This window comes from Silurus meridionalis, chromosome 24, assembly GCF_014805685.1.
Source record: "Silurus meridionalis isolate SWU-2019-XX chromosome 24, ASM1480568v1, whole genome shotgun sequence".
NCBI classification, from domain to species: domain Eukaryota; kingdom Metazoa; phylum Chordata; class Actinopteri; order Siluriformes; family Siluridae; genus Silurus; species Silurus meridionalis.
The window spans coordinates 17,617,832-17,641,138 of NC_060907.1; the positions used below are offsets into that span (position 1 = coordinate 17,617,832).

Sequence of the window (23,307 nt, forward strand, 5' to 3'; positions counted from 1 at the left end):
CTAGCGCAAAACTGAAAGATGTTTTGCACTTTTTGTTTCAAGTTACATGCTAGTCACATTACTAGTGCTAGCATGTCACTAATGCAAAGTTCTGTATCTGTCAAGCTTCTTTTTTTTGGGATCTTTTTTTCCCCTCTCAGCTTTGCACCTATGTGCTTTCTGGAGTATGAAATCTAGAGAGCGTGTTATGCACATCTAATGGCACCAAAATCGGACAACGGTATTCTTTTTTGCCAATTGCATCCTTCTTAAATTAGCATTACACACTAGCAAACGTAGTTTCAGCATTCGTGTCCGCACGCGTTAGCATAGACACGCACATTGTAGCTTGCGAGCTGCATTTCGTCTCTGTTTCTCCGCTAAAAATATTCGCCGTCATGGATTTTACAGACTCGGGGAAGAAAACGGACACTGTTTTGCACTTTGCTTCGCCGCAAGCATTCTCCTTGTCCTTCGATTTACATTCATGTTCCTGTGCACCATCTTATTTATTCATGTATTCAAAATAGGGCTAAGCAGCTTTTTCATAGCTTTGATTTTAGCTATAATGATGCATTAGGATTTCTAACAAAGGTATGAACATACAGGATATGGTACTTTCTTAAAATTGAATGTAGAAACAAAACCCAGGTAAGAAAATAGTGCAGATTTAATATACTTTCTTTTTTTTTTTTTTCACTCATATAATCTGCTTTATTGAATTTGCATCAAATATTCTTGGAGTTAAGCTGGTGAAAAAAATATTATATTCTCTAGTTACAATACAGTAACGCATCTCATTTCAATGCATATCTAAAGAATAGCAATTCCAAAAATATACAAAAGAAAACCCAGTGCTAGCATGGTGTCGATGCTATTTTTTTTTTTTTTTTTGCTTTTTTTTTTAACTGTACACTATATTGTAACTTTTATTTACATCCGTCATCACAACATCGAAAAAGGCACACATACATAGAAACGCTGCATTATGCACAAATATATACAGAATAAATAAACTCTGATCTATGTCGGTACAAAATAAAGCTATGGTGCTCTTATGTATAGCAAATCCTTTCAGACCACCCTGCATAATTATCGATCATGCATTACGTTACGGAGAATTATGAAAATCGAAAAGAAAAAAAAAAAAAAATGGATACATCAATCATCAATCACATACATACCAGTAGCTACACTTGATTGTCAGGTGCCATCTTTTCAAATGGTGTTTTTGAGTAGTGCAATCCTTTTTTGTTTTTCTTTTCATAAAATAATAACCTGCAGTAAATGCTGGAATATCGATAGTAACGAGATGCAACAGTTAAAAAAAAAAACGTTATGGACATAAACTTTTATTTTCTTGCCCAAAATGTCACAACGTATCTTCTGTTCCTCTGCACAAAGTATCGGCGCTACTCTTGCCCAGTAACCGATTCGATGTAAAAGCATGGTGAAGGTACAGCAAGGAATAATGAGAAACAGTCCAACAAAAAAAAACCTCCAACAGCCAGTTAGAAACTTGAGGACCATTAACCCCCACTACGTGGAAGACTGAGATATTAAAACCTTTAATTGCATTTTTCCACTAAGAACAGCTTAGTAACAAAGTCCTGGGACTAACTGTATCCTGATGTTACAATTTTGACCAATCATTGGGGAGCACTAATTTGAGCTTCAACCATATTTTAATTTTGGCAACAGGGCAAGCAAGACGAGTAAGTAAATTTGTGCACAGGTATGGCTGATACATGCAGTGTAGGCATGCCATAACTGAAATACCTTGAGTTATTTGTCTCTAAATAGAACCTTACAACAGATCCATATCAGGAAGGCATTCCCATAGAACCCTTTTATGAGGCTGACAATACTTAAATAGCAAACGATCCTATAAAGATCCACAAAAAAAAAAAAAAATCCTGTTTCTTTCTTAGAGTGTACCAAGTACCCAAGTAGCTAAAGGTATATAATAAGCACCAGCCAGGTTCTAGGTATCAATAAGTAACTAATGGCCAGTTGGCATTATTAATGAGAAATATCATTGGTGGTTTATTAGGTAATGGTTTCTTCTTAGCTTTCAGAAATAAAGAATTCTATCGGAAATCCTTTCCTTTATGTGGTAGGGTTCGAAATAAAACCATTTCTGGTTCACCAAGAGGGGTGACCAAAGGACCTTGAAAGGTATGGAAAGTACAGCCAATTTAGAAGTTGTTCACTTAGAGTGCTTTGCTATTGGCTCTTTGCAAAATTTTGTTACCCCTCTTGCTTGCCTATAAACCATATGAATCGTGGCATAGGCAGTGCTAAAACTAGTTGTGAACACTGATTGGTCAACTTAGAACTCCAATTGGAATAACGTTCCTACTCTGTCTCTGGAGTAATGTCCGGATTCCATAAGGGTTCCCACAATGGAAGTCCTGAAATAAATGTTTCAGGTTCTACAATTTCAAGAAGGTGACAAGTGTCCTATGGTTGCAGATGGAAAATTGGCACATGATATTTGTCAAAAGAAACAGAATAACTCTACCAAATAGGCAGGGTAAGATACTCTCTACTGTGCTCCTTCAAAAAAATATCACCTTAACAAAGTTCAGCAGCTGCACATCATATCTGCTTAAAAATCATCAAGGCACTTTAGGCATTATCTCTTGAAGCAGGTCTGATATTGTAATGTTCCAGTGTGCTGCATCTCAATTAAATGTCGTCTGATGCTCAAGTACCTCCAAGTAATCCGGTTCAGCGTGGAGATTCGCTTTGAGTTCAAAGTACTCATTTTTAGTCTGCTCCACCATAACCTTCCTCGGCCTGGTGTACACGAGTGTCTCCATCAGTTTGAGCTCTTGATGGTGCCCAGGGACTTGCACGTCCTGTAGCTGGGAGATGTTTTTCCTGAGATATTCGGTGATGCTCAGTTGTTGGAGTTCACGTTCCCGCTCCAGGATGTTTTTGTACAAAGACCCCTTGTCACCCAACGAAACGAAATCATGAGCAGGGTACTCATGGGACATCGCCTTGTACTTCATTGACCCGCTAAGCGGGGAGCCATTCTCCTTATCAGTGATGCTGTGGCGAAGCCGATTTGGTTTCTCTATGTCATAATCCTCTGTGTCGTATTCTTTGTGCTGCAAACAATAGCTGGGGTTTCTGCAAACTTGAATGATGGGACTTCGAGAAGGTTCATCATACATGTTGGGGTCATGCCTCTCAGCCAAGTGGTGAGTAGTTTTCTGTCCATACATGCTGTAATGCAGGTGGATGGGGCTATTTTCACGAGTCTGTTCTTCAGCTTGCTTTTTCTTTGAACGCCTGCGTCGGCGGTGCAAGACAAAGACAATGATCCCCGCAGAACAGAAGATAATAGTAAGGAAGAGAATGAGGAGGCATAGGATTAGGACAGAAAGAGGAACTGCATCAGTTAGGGATCGGAAGAAGCCGTTTATGCCTCCTTCCGGTGCTATTGTTGTAACAGCCCCAAATTCACTCGAGGGTAAGGAGTATTGCGTGACCAAACCAGGGCAAAGAACATCATGCTTTAGGAGCCTGACTTCAGCATTGACGATTTTTTTGGGACTGTGGCACAAGATGGAGCCCACCACCGTATCCTTCCTGAGCTTCTCTAACCATTGCTTTATGCTGACTAGATCACATGTACAGTCCCAAGGATTGTCCTCGAGGTAAATCTGTTCCAGGAAATCGAGCTGCTCTAACACATTGCTGACCTGCAGGTGCATGAACAGATTGCTTCGCAAATTCAACTTGGCCAAGGGAACGTTCCTAAATATTTGCGCTGGTAGAGCACTGAGCTGGTTGTTGTTCAAGAACAGGAGATTGAGGTTTGTCAAAGGGTTGAATGAACCTGCCTCAATCTCCCTGATTGTGTTATATTCCAAGTACAAGTATTCCAGATTATGGAGGCCTACAAACATAGTAGCAGTAATTCTCTCAATCCTATTACCATTCAGGTACAGTTTTTTAAGACTGCTCAGACTTAAAAATGCTTCGTTGTCTACATAGTTGATTTGGTTGTTTGCCAGATTAAGCAACTCCAAACTGTCATATGTAACAAAATCATATTTTAGGATTCGCTCTATCATGTTGCCAGTTAAAACAAGCTTACTCGGACTTTGCTGAAAAATTCCGAGGTCTGATATCCTCTGGATGCCCCGATCCTCGCAGTGAATGAGGAACCCTGCGCTGGGATGGTTGTGACAAGAACACTCTGATGCACATGATGTCTTTGGGACATGAGAAGGCGTGGGAATCTTTGCATCATTTCTTGATTCTGGTATTTGGAGCACCTTTGTCGACGGGGTGACCACCATGTCCAGAGACTTGGACGGTTCTTCAAAGTTTATATCCGCATGGGACGGGCACAATACATCCCGTTTTACTTTGGCCAAAGGGATACCCTTGAGATGCTGGGGGCTGTCGCAAACCACTTCCCCAATGGATGACTGTGGTCGCATAATCTCGATCCAGTTCTTCAACTGGAGATTCTGGCAGTCACAGATCCAATTATTGTCCTCCAGCTGAAGCTCAATGATGCGGCCTATGTGCTCTAGAAATCCCACATACGGCAGAGTCTGAAGATTGTTTCCACGTAGGTCCAAATGAGTCAGAGGCACGAATCGGAAGATGTTGCTGGGAAGGAACTCGATGGAGTTATCGTTGAGGATCAGGACTTTGAGACGGACAAGTTTGCTAAATGCCCCAGGCTCCACGATTCGGATGAAATTTGTGTCAGCCTGGAGGTATTCTAAATTTACCAAGCCATGAAAAGTATCCTCCTTCAACATCACCAGAAAATTGCTGTTGATGTGCAACTTCTTCAACGAGCCCAGTGCACTGAAAACACCGGGCACCAGCTCTTGTATGCTGTTACCACTCAGATGCAATGTGACTGCGTTCTTAAAAGCCTCCATGTCCTCTGGGAGCAGCTCCACAATATCGTTCTTGTATAGATTTAAATGGAAAGGTCTATCTGAAGGTACTTGGACTTGAGAGATCCTGTTTATATTTCTTTTCTCGCAATTTATGTGCAACACTCCGTCCTTCTCCTCGCAGGCGCACAATGTTTCACAAGCTCCTGCAAAAGATACCTTTAGACTCTCATCCTCCTGCAAACTAGCACAAGCTAAAAAGGAACAAAGGAACATGATCCTGGCCAGCATTGTTTCTCTTGGGTGTCTGAAAAGACAAGAAAAAGCAGAAAATAAGGAATTAGATACCAGAAGATGATGGGGAAAGAATTAAACACACTAATGGAAAAAACATGGTGATGCATTAATTCGACTGTGATCTCAGACATTTAAATCAGAACTGAAAACCTGTGTCATCAGTTGCTCACCTGCCTCTAATCACATACCTCTGTACCGCACATAATCCTCTTTAGCAATGTGGAAAAAATGTTATAGGTTAGCTGTGGAACACCTTCACAGGTGTTCCAAAATCCACAGACAGGAGCAAGCTGAAAATCATATGACTCGAAGTTATGCTTTAAAATGTTTCTCATTGTAAACGTGTGTGTGAAATTCAAAGTTCCAGCTTTAGCCTCGGATTGTTACAAAGTGCTGACAGCAGAGATTCCCCTATTAAGGTTACGTACACACTGTCTTACAAAAACCTCACCATATTAACGATGACACACAATTTGAATCTGTTTATGTAGAGCATCCGAATCCAAACCTAACTACAGAAATGCTAACATATTAGAATGAGGGCATAAACTGGCTTGCTATAACATTATAAAGACCTGCCAAATATTGTCAAGATCCCCCTTTTGCCACTAAAACTGCTCCCAATTATTGCATGGACTCCACAAATCCTCTGAGGTCACTGTGGTACTGTATCTGGCCCCTGTGTGATAGGAATGGATCCTTTAAGTCCTGTAGGTTCTGAAGTGGGGCCCCCATCGAGCAAATCTTTTGTCCATCCCACAGATGCTTAATGAGATCGACAGCAGGGACAATTAAAGGCCAAATGAACTCTTTTATTTACAGAAGTCCTAAGAGACCATCCATTATAATATTTTTATTTTCTTTCTTTCTTATTATTCTTCTGAAAGGGTCTAGTGTCACTACGAAATACCACTGCAATGAAGGTCATGTTTAGGTAGGTGGGACGTGTCAAGGACCCAAGATTTTACAGCAAAACATTGCTCAGACAATCATCTTCTGGCTAAGCTTTTTCCTATAATGCATCCTGATGCAAGGTTAAAAAACACCACACAAACACACAACTGGATGTTGACCGATTTACCGATTAATGGTGCAGATGTTTGCCAATTTTTTTTATTAATTGCCATCGGCCGATTGTGCTGCAAATTATGATGATTATAAGGCAGGCATCCGACACTTGCTTGAGGAAACATAGTTCTTCCAGACCAGCAGGTGAAACTAGTGTGTATTCGGCATCCAAACAGGAAAACCGGAAGAGCTAGAACTCTGAGCAGTGTTTACACCTACGATCATTACTAACGGATTCGTGTAGCTGTTGCAAAAACAAGAGCAAGAATGAAATGTTCCGTTCTGATTTTCTCGTGTGTTCATTCGCTAAGCTAAGCAGCCAGTAGGAGTTCCCTTCTTTTTTGAATTGCGGAAAAACAGCTAACGCGATCCGACCAGAGTCAACAGTGTTTTGAAAAACTAAAGCCTACCGAAGCGCAAAAACCCCCTCAATATTGCTGACCCTCAGCTTGGTGTGTCCTGTGCTTTAGGTTCTTATACTTCGTTCTTAATCAAGCCTTATATTCAACTAGCAGTAGTTTAGGCTCCATTTAGGCACGGGAATCAGAACCTTATGTTGTTCAATATATGTTTCAGCAATTTTCTGCATGTTTATTAATTAACTGTTAGATTCTATGAGGGGTAAAAAAGAAAATCGGCCATCGGCTGCCCTGATTTTCTAAATATCACCATTGGTCAGAGACAAACCAATATCGCTCGACCTCTACACACGGCTTCAATGATGTAAAAGACATCTTCCTCCACTGTTCCATTGTACAGGTCTGATGCTCACACTGTCAGCACTCTGGACTGGGGTTAGGTAGCCCCATACACAAGCTACAATGGACTGTATTGACACCTGTTTATTACAGCTAGCAGGGGCTTTTTTTAGTGTTTTGTGATGTAGCTCTTCTGTAGAATTTGACTGTATAGTTTAGCCTTTACTCTCTTCTTCTTCTTTCGGCTTCTCCCATTAGGGGTCGCCACAGGGGATCATTCGTCTCCATACCCCCGTTTTCTACGTATGCCTTTTCAAAACCAATTACCCTTTACTCTCTACTAGCCCATAATTATGTATGGCTAATACCCGTTATCAGTTGTTTATGCTTGGACAACTTTCGGTTGGTCCTAACCATTACATTCCAGACATGAACTGCTGTTTTTGGACACCCTCTGACCCATCATCTAGCGATCACGATTGACCCCTTATCAAAGGCCATGTCCACACTAATGCATTTTCGTATTTTTCTCTTCGTTTCGGCTATCGCTGCAAACTAAAACTGGGATTTTTCTTGTCCGAAAACATAGCTTTTTGAAAACTCTCTCCAAAGTTGAGTTTTGACGTCGCAGTATGGACTGTGGAAAAACAGTGGCTTTCGAAAAGAATTGTGCCCCAAAGTTTCAAAGCGCCGGAAAGTAAACAAACAGGGGGGCAGTGATGTAAGTGAGGTGAGGAAGCCTGGGGTGAAGTTCCAATTCATCCCCAAGGTGTTCGAGGTCATAGCTCTAAAGCAGGAGATCTTCCACTTGTCATTGTATTGTCATGCTGGAAAATCTTTGGGTCTTGTGCTCTGCATCCAAAGGCATCCGATACAATTGTGTTCCTCTAACTTTGTGGTAACAGAAGAACCACATATGGCTAGAAACATAGTGTGTGTCTACTGTATATTTATACATCGTAAGGAAATCTTGACTAAAACAGGCGAAAGAGGGAGAGGGAATAAAAGCGAGTATGGATTTTCAAAGGATGAAATGTAGTCTGATTGGGATCATTTTTGATGAATTCTTCCCAAGCCGCCGGACCTTCTGGAGGTTCTGTATTCACGATGCATGCTTTGATAGCTTGTCCTGTGAGGTTGCTCTACCACATTCTAGCGCCATTCCTGCAGCGCGACGTACATCCACTCATTTTTCATCAGGTGTAATGCAATTTCGAGCTGACGTGACGACGCAGCGGCGGCACATCTGTTTGACAGCGATGCTACAGACGATCGATTTCCCTGCTGAAATCAAACAGTGGCAGGACAAGTAAAAAAGCACAGGCTGTGGGCGTTGATGCAACAAAGCGCAAGGAACAGATAAAGGAAAAAAAAAAAAAAGCTTATTCCCACCCAGGGACACGAGCACAGGGCGCGAGAGATGCGATTAAAACAATACACAAGGGGGGGGGGAGTCCTGCTGCCCCATTAGGACTTGCCGAAGCTGAGATTTTGTCCTCCCACGCAAGCTAAATAACGAGGCCGGTGGAAAAACAGCAGCCAGTCGTGCTACTTGTGAATCCCAGCGTCAATCAGGGTGCGTTTAAAAAGAGAGGAGTAAATAAAAAGTTTCTTTCCCAGAACATGTCATGTTTTTGTAGTGCTGATAAATTAGCATTTAATACATCTGCACTTTTGTATGAAATGGCAGCAGCTCAAGACGTGTTTAGCACGCAATCATGAAACACAGGATCATGAGTCAGTTTAGCCAAACAAATATCACTTGCAATGATTCATCATTTTTTTTGTTATTTTTTTTCGTACTTCTTAATCGTCACGTTTGCCATTCAGCACTATGTGGATAGTAAAATAATACATTTTTTATGTAATTTTAAATAAAAATGCACATTTTAAATAACAGAAAAATTATTAATAAATAGATTTAACAATGTAAAAAAAATATATATAACAAATAAAAAAAAAAATACACAATTTACTAAATAAAACCTGCCGTTTATTAAAAAAAAAAAAAGGCTTAGTTATTCGTTTTTTTCTGGTGTTGTTGTTTTTGGGATTTATGACTTAAAAAAAAATATTATTTACTTAAACAAACAAAAATAAGTATATTGACGGGTATGTCCTATTGTTTTTAATAAATAAAAATTATTTATTATTTATTTACAATGTTAGAAATTTGTTTGAAATATGTATTAAAAAATGCACTATAACTACATAATATAATATATAAAACACTTTAAAAACAATTCCTTATAAGTACTGTATTTAAGTAGTACATTTATGTTAAAATATTAAAATGTATCAATAGAAATATAATTAATTATAAAATAAAGGAAAATGTTAATAGAGTACAGTACTGTATACATATGATACTGTACAGTGTATATATTATACTTTCTGACAAGAATTTACACAAAATTAATTTAACTAAATTCTTGCAAATGTTTTTTTGTGCGTGTTTAAAGTGTATGGGAAGATGATTTACGGCTTAAAAAATAAAAGCTTTTTTGGGGTGGCGTCTGTTTATAGCAGGCTGTTTTGGAACGTAACCACTCAGATAAACGGGGGATTACTGTATTTCTTTAAATGAAAAAGAAAATTCAGCAATAACGCCCCGTCTTTATTCATTGAGGAGATGTATATCCAGTCTGTTTTTTATTTTTTTTTTGTGGCTGAATTTATATTAGCAAAAGGCTGTTATATTCGGTAGCTTATTAGCATTTGTCAATAACCATGGCGCCCTGAACGCTTAGGGAGGACACGTTGTGTCTCGTTCAATAACGTCACGGAAAAGCGGTTTATTTCAATTCCAGCGCGAGAAGCAGCTGAACATTTACACTTTAATTGCGCCTACGCAGCCGCTCCTCATGAAATATTCACGTGGCAGGTGGCAGGTTGTGTTTTGTGTTGGCAGAGGGCATTTTTCATGTCTGGATACTTTGCAATAACCGCCACTGTTTGCGACACTCGTGCAAGGAGTGACACGTTTGTTACACCGAGGCTGGTAATAACACACTGTTAGAGCACTAGCTAAACTAGCTTTTTTTTTTCCTTTTAATCTAGAGCACATTTTATCCAACTAATCTTAGCTAGTATGCTTTATTCAAACCAGTACTTTTTGTGCTATGACGATATTTTGACTGCCACCAGCCTCGCATGCCAACCGCTTGAAATTATTAGCATTAAAAGTCACCAGTACATGTTTACTTGAATACGCTAAGATAAATAATTTGCCTGAGGTGATAAAAAATCGAGCCAATGCATACATTGTAAACCTTGATCATTATTGACTCGTGCTGGCTTGCTTGCTATTGAATTTGGATTGCACACACACACACACACACACACACACACACACACACACACACACATACAGTACACACAGAAAAAGCGCTAGTGTGTTTTCAAACTTGGCTAGCTACCCAAGAGATAATAGTAATTCTACCTAAATATTTATTAGTTATATGGACTAACATTAGCTCATGCTCGGTTTACTAAATGGTGAAGCTTGTGATTGGCTAGTGCATGGCATGTTGGCTAATCAGCCTCGTATTAACGTCTACTTTTATAGGAACACCCATTTACCTCAACAGCTACATTTTATGGACAAAAGTATCGGGACCCCTGAATTAAACTCCCAGAACCGTTACCTCAAATCTGGATGCGCACAATTTTTTTTCTTTACTTAAACTGGGAAACATAAACCTTTTTCTGTATGTCAAAGTCCCTGTGCACAAAGCTAAGTCCAGCTTTACACAATGGATGAGGCGAAAGATCTTGAAAGGCTTCGGAACCCCGTCCCTCAATTGGAACGCTGACTGAAACCCAGTACTGACTTTACTCTAAAACCCTTGTGGCTGATCTCCCCAGAAGAGTGGATATTATTATTAAAACGAATGGGGACTAAACATGGAATTGGACGTAAAAAAAAAAAAAAAATCTTTCATCATCTCAATCTTTGTTAGGTGTCCACAAACTTTTGACTAACAGTGGATGGAGATAGACAATCATATGCAATCCCAATCAAAAAATTGCAAGCTTCAGTTTCCAGAAAATTCGGATCGTTTGGGATTTTCGCGCAGAGCAGAAAACTCGAATTTACCTAAAGAATGGTGCGAAAAACAAAAAACATCGAATGAGCCACAGTTCTGTAGCGGGAAACCCTATGGTACAGTCAGGGGATATTGTCTAGACTGGTCCAAGCTTCCAGGAAGGATAAAATAAGTCAAATATTGAGATATGTCAGATTGTTTTTCGCATCATTCTGTGTAAACTCTATAGATGTTGTGTTAAAAATTTCATAAAAAATCAGATATAACATCCGAGTCACGGTCACATGAAATACAATTTTCCTCATTTGTTTGTTGCTACGTCAAGTGTACACACTAATAATTCCCTATTAATCTGTTAGGAAACGTTCCCTAAATGTTTGACATTTTTGTTTCCTCTTGAAATGTCCTCCATTTTCTTAATGTAATCTGACAGGAAATAATAAAAAAAATACCATCCATAGATTAAACTGAAAGGAATTTTTCATCGCACACTCGGATGCTAATCGGATTAGCTGTAATTATTTCACAGCCGTTAGTTATTAGATCGACGGGACAGAATTGAATGTGAAATGAAAAATGAACATCTGGAAGCACCAGCTGCTGCCTTATCTCTAAATAATGTGGGAGCAGGTTCCACACACACACACACACACACACACACACACACACACACAGAGCATGTAAATATTCTAGGTGTCCTGGTGATTAAGTTGTAATTATTATGAGTAAAAATGTAATTCATGTTCTAAGCGCTAGCTCCGCCCTTTCATCCTGTCACGATCAATGAATATTCATTGTCAGAAGAACAAATAAACAGTCCGCAATGAGACACAGTAAGTGACATACTATAGATGCCACAATCCAAAATCTAGTAGAACATCTTCCCAGAAGAGTGGATTGGGACTATAACAATTCTTATAGAATTTCTAATGGTTTTAAAGCTTATAATGGGAATTTGTTTTGGTTTGAATACAGTGAATATTCTACAACTGGTCATTTTCTATTTCAAGTGGGAACCATTAAAGAGCAATAGAGCACTTTTGGAAACTTGTAGCTCTAGGCTCCTGGGAATTTTCAAGACTTGAAACTTTCCATAGGAATGAATGGGAATATATGGGAATTCATGAGAACAAACTGGGAATTGAATTACAAAATTGCAGGTCGGCCTATAACAGAGAACATAAATGTAGTTAAAAGAAAAAAGTCAGAGTCTGGAGTTCAGAATAATCTTGGTTAAAAGAACTAGATCGTTTCTTATATCCTACACCCAAAATAACGTCAACTTTTTTCACGTAATTACTTAAATGTGACGGATTTAGGTTTAAAATCTTTAGTGTTTAAAGTTTTTTGTGCAAGAAAATGATACTAACAATTAAGTAAAAAAAATCTGTATGTAATGTATGTAATATGTAATAATATATGTATTTATATATTTATATACATTCCCCCAATTTCTTGATTAATTCCCATAAATTCCCGGTAGGTTTCCAACTTCTAATATGTCCAAAATTCCCCAGATGAAGTTCCAGTGAAAAGTTTCTGGAAATTAACTGGAAATTTTCTGCCCCTTTGCAGCGGCCATACAGTATGTAGATCGCATGCTGGTATTTACTGGACAACCATTAAAGACCATTAGGGCACTAAGTTGCAATAAATGTTTCATTCAACCCTCTACATAATGATAATTGTATGATAATGGTGTTACTGGTTAACAGCTGATGGGAATTCAAGTGGAAACCGTTAGAATTTCTGTCAGGGTTTCTATCTTATTTTATTTCCAGCAAGGCCGTAAAACGTTATCCGTCCACCCTTTCGTGTCGTTTTTTTAAGTGTCTGTCTTTGTCTCGAAATCTGTGAATAACGTATCAGTGGTGACAGTCATCGCTTCTTTTAAACGCTCGCCAGCAGTGGAGGGGCTTCTTGTGCTTGTTGAGGATATGGATAATACAAAGTGACGCCTCGGTAAGGAGCTTTAGCTCTCTCTACGGGGTTTGTGAAAAGGGATTGCTAGCCTTTTTAAAACCTCTGTTCATCGGTATTTCAAACTCGAATAGGAACGAATTGTAGAATTTCACATGGTAAGTGATGTGAAGACGTGTTGAATGATCCCTGGGGACGTTTCAGCAGACTGTAACAGCAAATTCCATTTGGCATGGAAATGAGACCTATATATTAGCCACCTTCTACTGCTTGGCTGGTTCTATACATATGAAGTTAACTTTTGATAAATATGCAGCTTAACGGCTAGTTTATGTGATGCAACCGGAAACCCTGCCCATACTATTAATTATATTTGTTGTTTTTCGAGGCAATTTTGTGTATTTTAAAATGTATTGCGATCACTGATTATGGAAAAAGCTCAACAATCGACGGATATGCTCTGAATAGACAATTTAGTTTTTCCTGAAAAATGCAAAATGCATTTACACTGGGTTTCTGGGGTGCAGCTTCAGGAACCCTTCAAGTCTCTGCTTAAAAAATATAAAGAAATAAAAAATTAATTGTTTAGACAAATACATGCACTTAACAGGGAATAGCTACGGCTGGAAAGTAACATTAACTTTATCTTTGCCACTCGTTCTGGCAGTAACCAATAATTTGTTTACACTTTTAAACAGGGTTTCACAAAGTCAAATGTAAGACTTTTAAAGAACCTTTTAATAGCATTAAGAATGAAATAAAATTCAAGACCTTGATCGCAAAAACAAACAGACAAATACGATGCTAGCGACCGGCCTTAACCGAGCCTTTTATTCATTTTTTTTCAAGCCAAGTATCTCTAAAACTTGCACTTTCCCATTGCTGAAAAATTAAAATCAGTTTTACGTCTGTGGTACAATCCGCGAGAGGTTTGCACCAAACACAGAAAGCTGATTGGCTGTTGCATGTTTAGCATCTCATTTGTAGTCGTAATACAGCAACTCGCTGAAATACGCCACCACGTAAACGAACAAACATAAACAATCAAAAGTGTTACATGGACATCGGAAAATTAAGACGTTTAAAATTATTTTAGACCTAGAACAGCGAATTTAAGACTTCTTAAGACCTAGGGGCGGAGCTTACAGTACAGAATGCTGCTAATTGGTCAGAGATCGTCCTGATTCATTTGTCAGACACCAGATCAGTTTTTGGATATTTTTCAGTCTTGTTTCTTTTTTTTTTTTTGCTTGATGCAAATACACCAACAATACTCCTTTTGGGAAACAATGTTTTCTGGTTCTGACATTCCAAAAGAAGAAAAAAGGGTGGGGAAAAAATTAAGTACCAATCGCTATAAATAAATTAAAAAACATGACTCGGGTCCTTCCGCCTCCTGTAAAGCATCCGGTATTGTTTCGAAACGAAAGCTCAAAATGTGCAGAATGGGAAGCGTGCATTTGTTCACGTCAACGACAAGTTCAAGTTCTTTCCCCTTTAACTACTTGAAATTACTTCGCTGATCTCGTTTCTATAGAAACGGCTCATTCGCAGGAGTTTGGTAGTGGATGCGCTACATAAACAGATCCTTAAAACTTAATCGTTCATACGGTGACGTTTTCTGTAAAGAGTCTTTTATTTACACAGAGTTTATTGCTTACGCATTCCACATGCTTGGTATTAACTTCTGGAGTGAGAAAGAGCAAATGAGAGGGAGAGGGGAGGAAGAGAGAGAGAGAGAGAGAGAGAGAGAGAGAGAGAGAGAGCCCATTTGGAGTGTGTTGGACCATTTGGAGACCACGTGATGAGTGTGTGCTGCATGTGGAGAGTGTGTATTGCACATGACGGCTGAGTGTTGCATTTAGAGAGTGATTGCGTGTTGCGTAGGGGGGGGTGCATTTATGTGACAAGTGTGTGTTGCATGTGGAGAGTGTGTGTTGCATGTGGATTTTGATGTACGTGAGGAACGTGTGTTCCGTATAGAAAGTACGTGTTGCATGTGAAAACTGGGTGTTGTGTACAGAATGTGTGTTGCATGTGGCGTTTGTATTTCATGTGGAGAATGTGTTGCAGAGAGAGTGTGTGTTGCATGTGAAGATTGTGTTGAATATAGAGGGAGTGTACCGTATGTAAGAAGTGTGTTGCACGTGACGAATGTAAGTTGCAAATGGAGAGGGTGTGTTGTATGTGAGCAGTGTGTGTTGCATATATAAAGTGTGTGTTGCATGTGACGTGTGTGTTGCATGCAGAGAGTGTATTGCGTGTCAGGAAAGTGTGTTGCATGTGACGTGTGTTGCATGTTAAGAATGCGCATTACATGCGAAGAACGCAAAGGAAGTGTGTAATTGGTTTAGAATGTGTACTGGATGTTTACATTGTTTATTGTACTGCATGTAGACGGTGTGTATTGCACATAAGTTGTATTGCAGCATATAAAGGTGTAGAGTGTGTATTTCTTCTGGGACATGTGGGTGGTGTGGGAACAGTGTGTATTTCATTTTGAGTGTGTATTTTATGCAAAAGGGTTTTGAATCTAGTGCGTACTGCTTGTGTAGAATTGTGTAGAGTGTGTATTGCGTGTGAAGAGTGTGTACTGCATGTGCAGGGTTTTGTATTGGGTGTGAATAGTGTGTGTATTGTATTTGCAGAGTATTATGTGTGAATAGAGTGTGTAACGGGTATTAATAATGTGTGTACTGCATGTGAAGAGTCTGTACTGGGCATAAATAGTGTGTGCTGCTAGTGTAGAGTGTGTACAGCATCTGAAGAGAGTGTGACGAGGTGTAAATAAAGTGTGTACTGCTGTTATAGAGTAGGTATTTGGAGAGAATAGTGTGTGCACTGGGCATAAACAGTGTGTACTGCATGTGAAGAGTGTGTACTGCGTGTGAAGAGTGTGTACTGCATGGGTAGTGTGTGTACTGCATGGGTAGTGTGTGTACTGCGTGTGAAGAGTGTGTACTGCGTGTAAAGAGTGTGTGTACTGCATGTAAAGAGTGTGTGTACTGCGTGTGAAGAGTGTGTACTGCGTGTGAAGAGTGTGTACTGCATGGTTAGTGTGTGTACTGCGTGTGTAGAGTGTGTACTGCGTGTGTAGAGTGTGTACTGCGTTTAAAGAGTGTGTACTGCCTGTAAAGAGTGTGTGTACTGCATGTGAAGAGTGTGTACTGCCTGTAAAGAGTGTGTGTACTGCGTGTGAAAAGTGTGTTTTGCGTGTGAAGAGTGTGTACTTCATGGGTAGTGTGTGTACTGCGTGTGTAGAGTGTGCACTGGGTGTGTAGAGTGTGTACTGCATTTGAAGAGTGTGTACCGCTTGTGTAAAGTGTGTACCATGTGTAAAGAGTGTGTACCGGGTGTGAATAGTGTGTGTTCAGCATATGTAGTGTGTGTACTGGGTGTGTAGTGTGTGTACTGGGTGTGAAGAGTGTGTACTAGGTGTGTAGAGTGTGCACTGCATGTGTAGTGTGCACTGGGTGTGAATAGTGTGTGTTCAGCATATGTAGTGTGTGTACTGGGTGTGAAGAGTGTGTACTGCATGTGTGAAGAGTGTGCGCTGGGTGTGTGGAGTGCGCTGCATGTGAAGTGTGTGTACTGGGTGTGAAGTGTGTGTACTGGGTGTGTAGAGTGTGTACTGGGTGTGTAGAGTGTGTACTGCATGTGTGTAGAGTGTGTACTGTGTGTGTAGAGTGTGTACTGGGTGTGAAGAGTGTGTACTGCATGTGTACTGGGTGTGGAGTGTGTATTCAGCATGTGTGGAGTGTGTACTGGGTGTGTAGAGTGTGTACTGGGTGTGTAGAGTGTGTACTGTGTGTGTAGAGTGTGTACTGCATGTGTGTAGAGTGTGTACTGCATGTGTGTAGAGTGTGTACTGGGTGTGAAGAGTGTGTACTGCATGTGTACTGGGTGTGAAGTGTGTGTTCAGCATGTGTGGAGTGTGTACTGGGTGTGTAGAGTGTGTACTGGGTGTGTAGATTGTGTACTGGGTGTGTAGAGTGTGTACTGGGTGTGTAGATTGTGTACTGGGTGTGTAGAGTGTGTACTGCGTGTGTGTAGAGTGTGTACTGCATGTGTACTGGGTGTGGAGTGGGTGTTCAGCATGTGAGGAGTGTGTATTTCATGTAAATAGCATGTATTGCATGTAAACTGCACACAAAGTGTGTGTATTGTGCGTATAGAGAGCGTGTACTAAAAGCTCCGTACGTGTCTATTGTGTGTCCGTGTAGCAGTGTGTTCCAATCCCCTCGTCCCCTACACTCTTAAAAAAACTCAATCGGTCTCAACATTGTCCTTTTGCTGAACCCGACACACCTTGATTCATCCGAAGTGCCTAGAGGTGCCTCGTTCTTTGTTTCTAGTGTTCCCTTCTTTTTGATTTATTTGTAAATCTTCTCATTCACTTTTTTAATGTTTCCAAGCAATCCCTGTTTTACCACATTCTACAGTTTGCAGGTTTCCTCCTTTCCACTGTTCCCTAGTTTCCAGTCTTTGTTTCAATCGTTCTTGTTTCCGATCTTCTAGAGTTCCATACTTTTCTAGTGTTCCCCATATATAAATTTCACTGTAGTTTCTAGTGTTCCCTTCTTCCACCAGTCTCCCCAGATCCCTTTGCTCCCAAATTCCTAGTGCACCTCCATTGTGTTCCTCTGTTTTTTTTCTAATTTCTTTCTTTCTTTTTTTATGTATTTTATTTATTATTATTGAAATATTTAAATTTTTTATAACATTTTTATATAAAACCCACTACATCTCCATCTGCTCTTTCCTTCTCCCCGAGCCTGGCACGGGAAAAGAAGCGTCTGCGCGCGCTACTGAAATTGGCACCCCAGCGCACTTAACACTTTTATTATCGTCCAAATTGCGCGTGCTTAAAACGATCTTTTATTTTTATTTTTTATGACATCGAACTGTCAGTTAATGGCACGCGCAACGAGGCGGCCCTCGCGCATTTCATCGCGCGCATGCAAACGCTTTCCAAAATGATGTGGGTTTTTTTCCCGTATGTAAATGAATTTTTTTGTACACTTTATGGCACTAGTCTGGGGCGAAAGCGCGTGTGTGCGTGCGCGAGCGTGTGTGTGTGTGTGTGTGTGCGTGTGTGTGTGTGATGGAATAGACGCAGTCAATCTCTGGCTCGTCCTCCGAACTTCACTGCAGAACTGCACTCATATCAATAACGCCGAACAGTACAGTACTACCGAGGACACGGCACGCGCTTTAATGCGTTCCAGCGGAATTATGACGAAACAAGTCAATCATTTAAATAAACAAATAAATAACCACCCGCACTCACCGCTCTTGCAGGTAAAATCCACCCTAAGTCACTTCATTCGTCTTTTCTAATCAGATCAGATCAAAAAAAAAAAGCAACAAAAGTCCGAAATTGGGACAGAAGACACACCGAGGACCGGAAACGTCCCATTGATGAACGCGCTGAACGGCACGTGCGTTAATACGAAGTCCCCAGATCCCCGGTTTAAAACAGAGCTCGCGCTTCTACGTCCGTTCTGTCTCTACTGCTGCTGTCGCTTTTGCTCAGCGTGTGTGTGTGTGTGTGTGTGTGTGTGAGGAGCAAAGGAGCACACAGAACTGCACCTGAGCTCCTCCTGCTGTTAGTGCGGCAGATATGCACCACATTCTCTCTCTCTCTCTCTCTCTCTCTCTCTCTCTCTCTCTCTCTCACACACACACACACACACACACACACACACACACACACACACACGCGTTTAGTTTTGTTTGGAGATTCGCAATATATATAAGGATACACACTTGTACAAATATTTTTAGTTCCACACGGCATTTAAATTTCCGTACGATACATCGCGACGCTACCCGAGACGTACGAATCTCCATCCTTGTGGGCCCCCCAGGGCCGATTCTAGCCTTTCCGATTCTAGGCAACCTAGGCAAGATTCCTATTGTTATCCCCCCCAACGACCATCCATAAAACAGGTTGAACACGTTAATAATTGAAAAATTGCCTGAATTCAAGTATGTTAACATACTGTAAATGAAACTTCCGGCAAGGTGGGGGGGCTCACCGGTGCCCCCGCCGTAACTGGTTGCACCTTAGGCGACTGCCCAGTTTGCCTATGTTATACAATACACAGCAGTTCTACCGTACGTTCAGCTGATAATACGTTTGTAAATAAATCAATAAACAAACAAACTCGATCTGTTTTGCATTGAGGAACAAAGAGAAGTCCTGTAGCCAGAAGGACACGAGCGCTTTGTAGAGAACCGAGCTCAATTCTGAAGCGATCTCTTTCCCTGATCCAATTTGCATGCAGTTGTTTTCCATAAACATCCATCTGTATTTCCTTTAGGCAAATCGTCGTCACCTCAGCTGGCCGCTTTAGCACATCTGCTAATCCCTTGTAGTCAAACTAGCCACAAAGCTCTGACTCACTTCCAGGATCTGGCCGGAGTACTTGTTGATAGGCTTTCAGTGCGCTACAGTGTACAGAGATTGCACAAATAAATAGTTCCTTTGTGGTCGCAAGCTTGGGCAGTAGCTTCAAGTAAAATCATATTACTTGGGGTAATGACCGGTGATGGCTTTTTGTGGTGATTCAACTGACTGAATAAAATTTGCCCTAATGAGTGATCTTGAGGTGACAACATGAAGAAAAACTGATTTAAAAGAAACCCCAATGTCATCAGTGTGGCATAGTATGATTATTACCTTCTATAAGACAATATTTTCATGGGACCGGCCTTTAAGGTGTGGTGGATAAATACAACAAAATTGTAACGATCGGCATAAAAACTGGTACTTTCTAAATATAATAATAAACGTGAATCCATGTGTTGTTTTTTGTTCATTTTGCTAACTTGGGGGTTTGAATTTAACGGTAATGTATTATGTGTTAGCGGCCGGAGCCCCTTTAAGAAGGTAGCGGATGGAGGTAAGTCATGTGACTGAGGCATCTTGACATGCATCAAGAGCGAGTCATAGACAGATGTGGTGAAGAGAATCTGGTAATTTTCCACAATAAAACATCGTTCAGAATCATATAATAAATACAACAGAAATAATGTAAATTATGTATTATGTATATGAGAGGTTATTAGATAATGATTGATCAGTCAATTAAAATCGCATAACAACAAATTGAGAAGGTGACTTTTGTCTAGAATCTTCCACTGAATGTGACCTCAGAATATCGCTGTAGGCAAGAAGAATGTATTGAACAGTACTTCCAGACAAGGACAATTTGTTCGACAAATTGTTGGTACCCCTGAAAACCAAATATAAATAACTGTATTTCTAATTTTTATTTTTATTTATTTATTTTTTTTAAATGTCAACATATTGATAAGCCACAATGCTTGTCTTCTGAACAGAAAAGACTGGAAGGGTTTGGCAAAACACAAAATGTAAGCACTCAAAGTAAGAATATGATAGTTACTGTAAAACCTTTGTTTAAGGATTGCTTTGCTGTTTCTGGTATGGGGAGCCTTGAATCTGTCTAGTGCTTATGACATAAGACTACCAAGCCATTCTGGGGCAAAATGGTACTGCCTAACCGGGTGCTCCTCCAGCAGGATAATGCCCAAATACATTGAGGGACGGCAATTACTTTAGCCCATTTCAAATTATTTTAGAGAACTTTGTGGGTTCTTCTTTTTTTTTTTCATAGAGAGGTACCAACAAATTTGAACAGTTGCCCTTTTCTGGCTGAATTACGCTTGTGGCAGGAAGGGCATGGTCATGTGTCACTAGCTTTATCACTTTCCTCTTAGATGCCCACAAGGACTGGGCTAAGTTTGCTGCTGTGGTCAAACCAGTATTCCTTCATGGAAACTGGAAAGTTGATCCACATGCCTTGACAAGTTGCTGTCAGTGAGTCTACGAGGAAGTACACATCAGCTCTTGGTAAAGCTCTGGTGTAACCAGACACCATCCATCAAAAAACGATTCTGTGCAGGGCACATTTTCACAATCCAACATGGCATTACTTCGGTGGAAAATTGTGACATTATAAAAGTTATCATTTTAGTGTACTTTGTTTATAAAGGTAGTTTTTAAGCTATCAAATGGTATATAAAACATACCCTACCTATGGAAAGCCATGGACCTTGGTATTTTGAAAGGAAAAGTGGCTTTCATGAGGGAACAAATGCTAATAACATGTGAATAGAGAGCTGAGGCGACATAGGGTTGATGCTAAGTTCAATAGCTACACAAAGTTAAACAAATTTCAACTTCCTGTTTTGATTATTTTTATGTTTAAATTGCAAACACATTGCTTTAATGTAGGATTAATTTGTTTCTGGTGAACCTTTTGCTAATTTATACACTGACCTAGTATTGGGCTTAGCATTGAATTGTAAATCTGCTCTACTTCTTCAACTGTTGTTCTTACCTCGATATTAGCTTATTTTGCCTTAAACGCATCACACTGATCTACCCCTTAAACCCCCACAACCTGACCCAGTCCCCCACTTCCTACCAAACGTACATCTTTTGTTTATACTTTCTATAAAATTAAGTAAAAACTGCAAACTTCACAAATTTGGTTATGTCCCATTATAAATGTGACTCAAGTTGTTTACTGCAGAGGAAGCCTCCTTCTTGAAAGGACCATTTTAACAATACCTTTATGGTGTGTAACGATGATTGTATCGAGATGCTTCATATAACCAAACGCTGTAGCAAACTACAATGCAGCTGATACACCGGTGTTGGTTTTGCTTAAAAGTGATTATTGAACACCGCAGAAACACCTTATCTCATTCTGTAATCAGAGACTGGGCTTGTTTGTGCCTTTCATATGCAATAACAGTGAAAGCTTTGGAAAAAAAAAAGGAAGAAGAACAAATTGTCACGCTAAACTGATGCCTACTGCAAACAAATGCGCTGGAATGCGAGTGAACACGTTTTGGCCTTCCGAATGGCCTGGATATAATGCCAGGCTTATCGCTTTCATTTAATGGAAATTAATCGGCTAGTAATAATGAAATGAGTAAACAGTACTGCATCATGAAAATGTGCTTAAAAAAAAAAAAAGAATTTATTCATTAATAAATATAATATAATTAAGACAATAAATATAGCGCTCTCCGTGCAGCATGCCCTCTTACGTGTAAAAACAAACAGCATGTGGTGTCAGTGATTTGCCTCTAGAGGCCGCTCTCGTAATGACATTGGACTCGGTGTGGATTTTTGCCAAAAGTTCCAGCAATCAACTATAACAACATACTAAAGTACATTTTACTTTGAAAACCAACCTTTATTATCCAATATAGCTATGGTATGAGATTAACATATATATCTAAAATAAAAATTTAAAAATATGTCTCTGGCATTGTTCAGGAGGCCAAATGTTCAAACATGTATTATTGTTTATTGTTGTATTTTTTTCAGCCTATCGACTTGAAGTATTTCATCATTTTTACATCCCAAGTCTCTGATATGTCAGCAGCTGAAATTCTGTTCTGATGAACACCGTTTCCTTGCACTCTTAGACAGGAATGAAATGTCCACAGTGTACCTCTTGATGGATCATCGAAGACGGGTTCGGTGTGTGAAATTCACTCTTTGACTAGCATCAAATGTAATCACACCGGAATACACACTCTAAGATGTCTATCTTGAAAATTACTGACGAGTGTCTCAGCAAATCCACAATCTTTAAAGTGACATGTTGCCAAGGACCTTGGAATAGGTCCTGATTTTACCTTGGGTGGAGGTGAAAAAAAAGGCTGAGGTGATTAGAAGTCTGAGATCATACACGTAGCATAGCACTCGGGTGACATTGTTCTGAGGTGACGGAGAGGAAAAGTGACATTTGACTGAGCTGATATGGAATAGAGGTGATGGAAGTGACAGAGGGGGGCCCTTGGAATATAGGGCCGAAGTGACATTAGTCTGAGGTGACATAGGGCCAGTATGAAATAAAGCTGAGCTGATATAAGAAATAATAGGATTAGATGATGAACGGGTGGGAAAACATAATTGCTAATTATATAGGCTCCAGGATATAAAGGGGTGAGATGGTACAGGGCAGAGGTACCATAAGGCTGAGGTGATTGGGTGCTATATGGCTGAGGTGGCAGCACTTATATGGGATCTAGGTAAGATGGGACACTTTAGAGAATCTAAGACTCTGGCAAAATGGGGCCAATGGAATACAAAGAATATGGAGCCCTAGAAACATAGTTCCTAAATACAAAAAGTTTTAAAACCACATGGTTAGGCAAAGATTGGAGCCTGGTTATACTGGGAACATAGTGCTTGCTTAGGGAATATTGTACTCTAGGTATATAGAGGTGTTACAAAATGACAACATTTTGATCTTAAACTGCTTTCCAGTTTTCACTCTGTACCTCTTTCCCCAACGTAGCCTCAGTTTCCTGTATAGGTAGTTGTCGACTTACAACCACGATTGGGACCGACAGACCAGTCGTAACACG

The 23,307-nt window shown here is 40.0% G+C and overlaps 1 protein-coding gene across 1 annotated transcript; it reads right to left on the reverse strand.

The window, feature by feature from the left end:
• Positions 1-658: 658 nt before the first annotated feature.
• Positions 659-18,445, reverse strand: slitrk6 (SLIT and NTRK-like family, member 6). Its single transcript, XM_046837860.1, has 2 exons — positions 18,179-18,445; positions 659-5,163 (listed from the first exon to the last, which is right to left on the reverse strand). Exon 2 carries the CDS (start codon positions 5,145-5,147, stop codon positions 2,667-2,669), a length of 2,481 nt encoding a protein of 826 aa, XP_046693816.1. The 5' UTR covers positions 5,148-5,163; positions 18,179-18,445; the 3' UTR covers positions 659-2,666.
• Between the last annotated feature and the right edge of the window lie 4,862 nt (positions 18,446-23,307).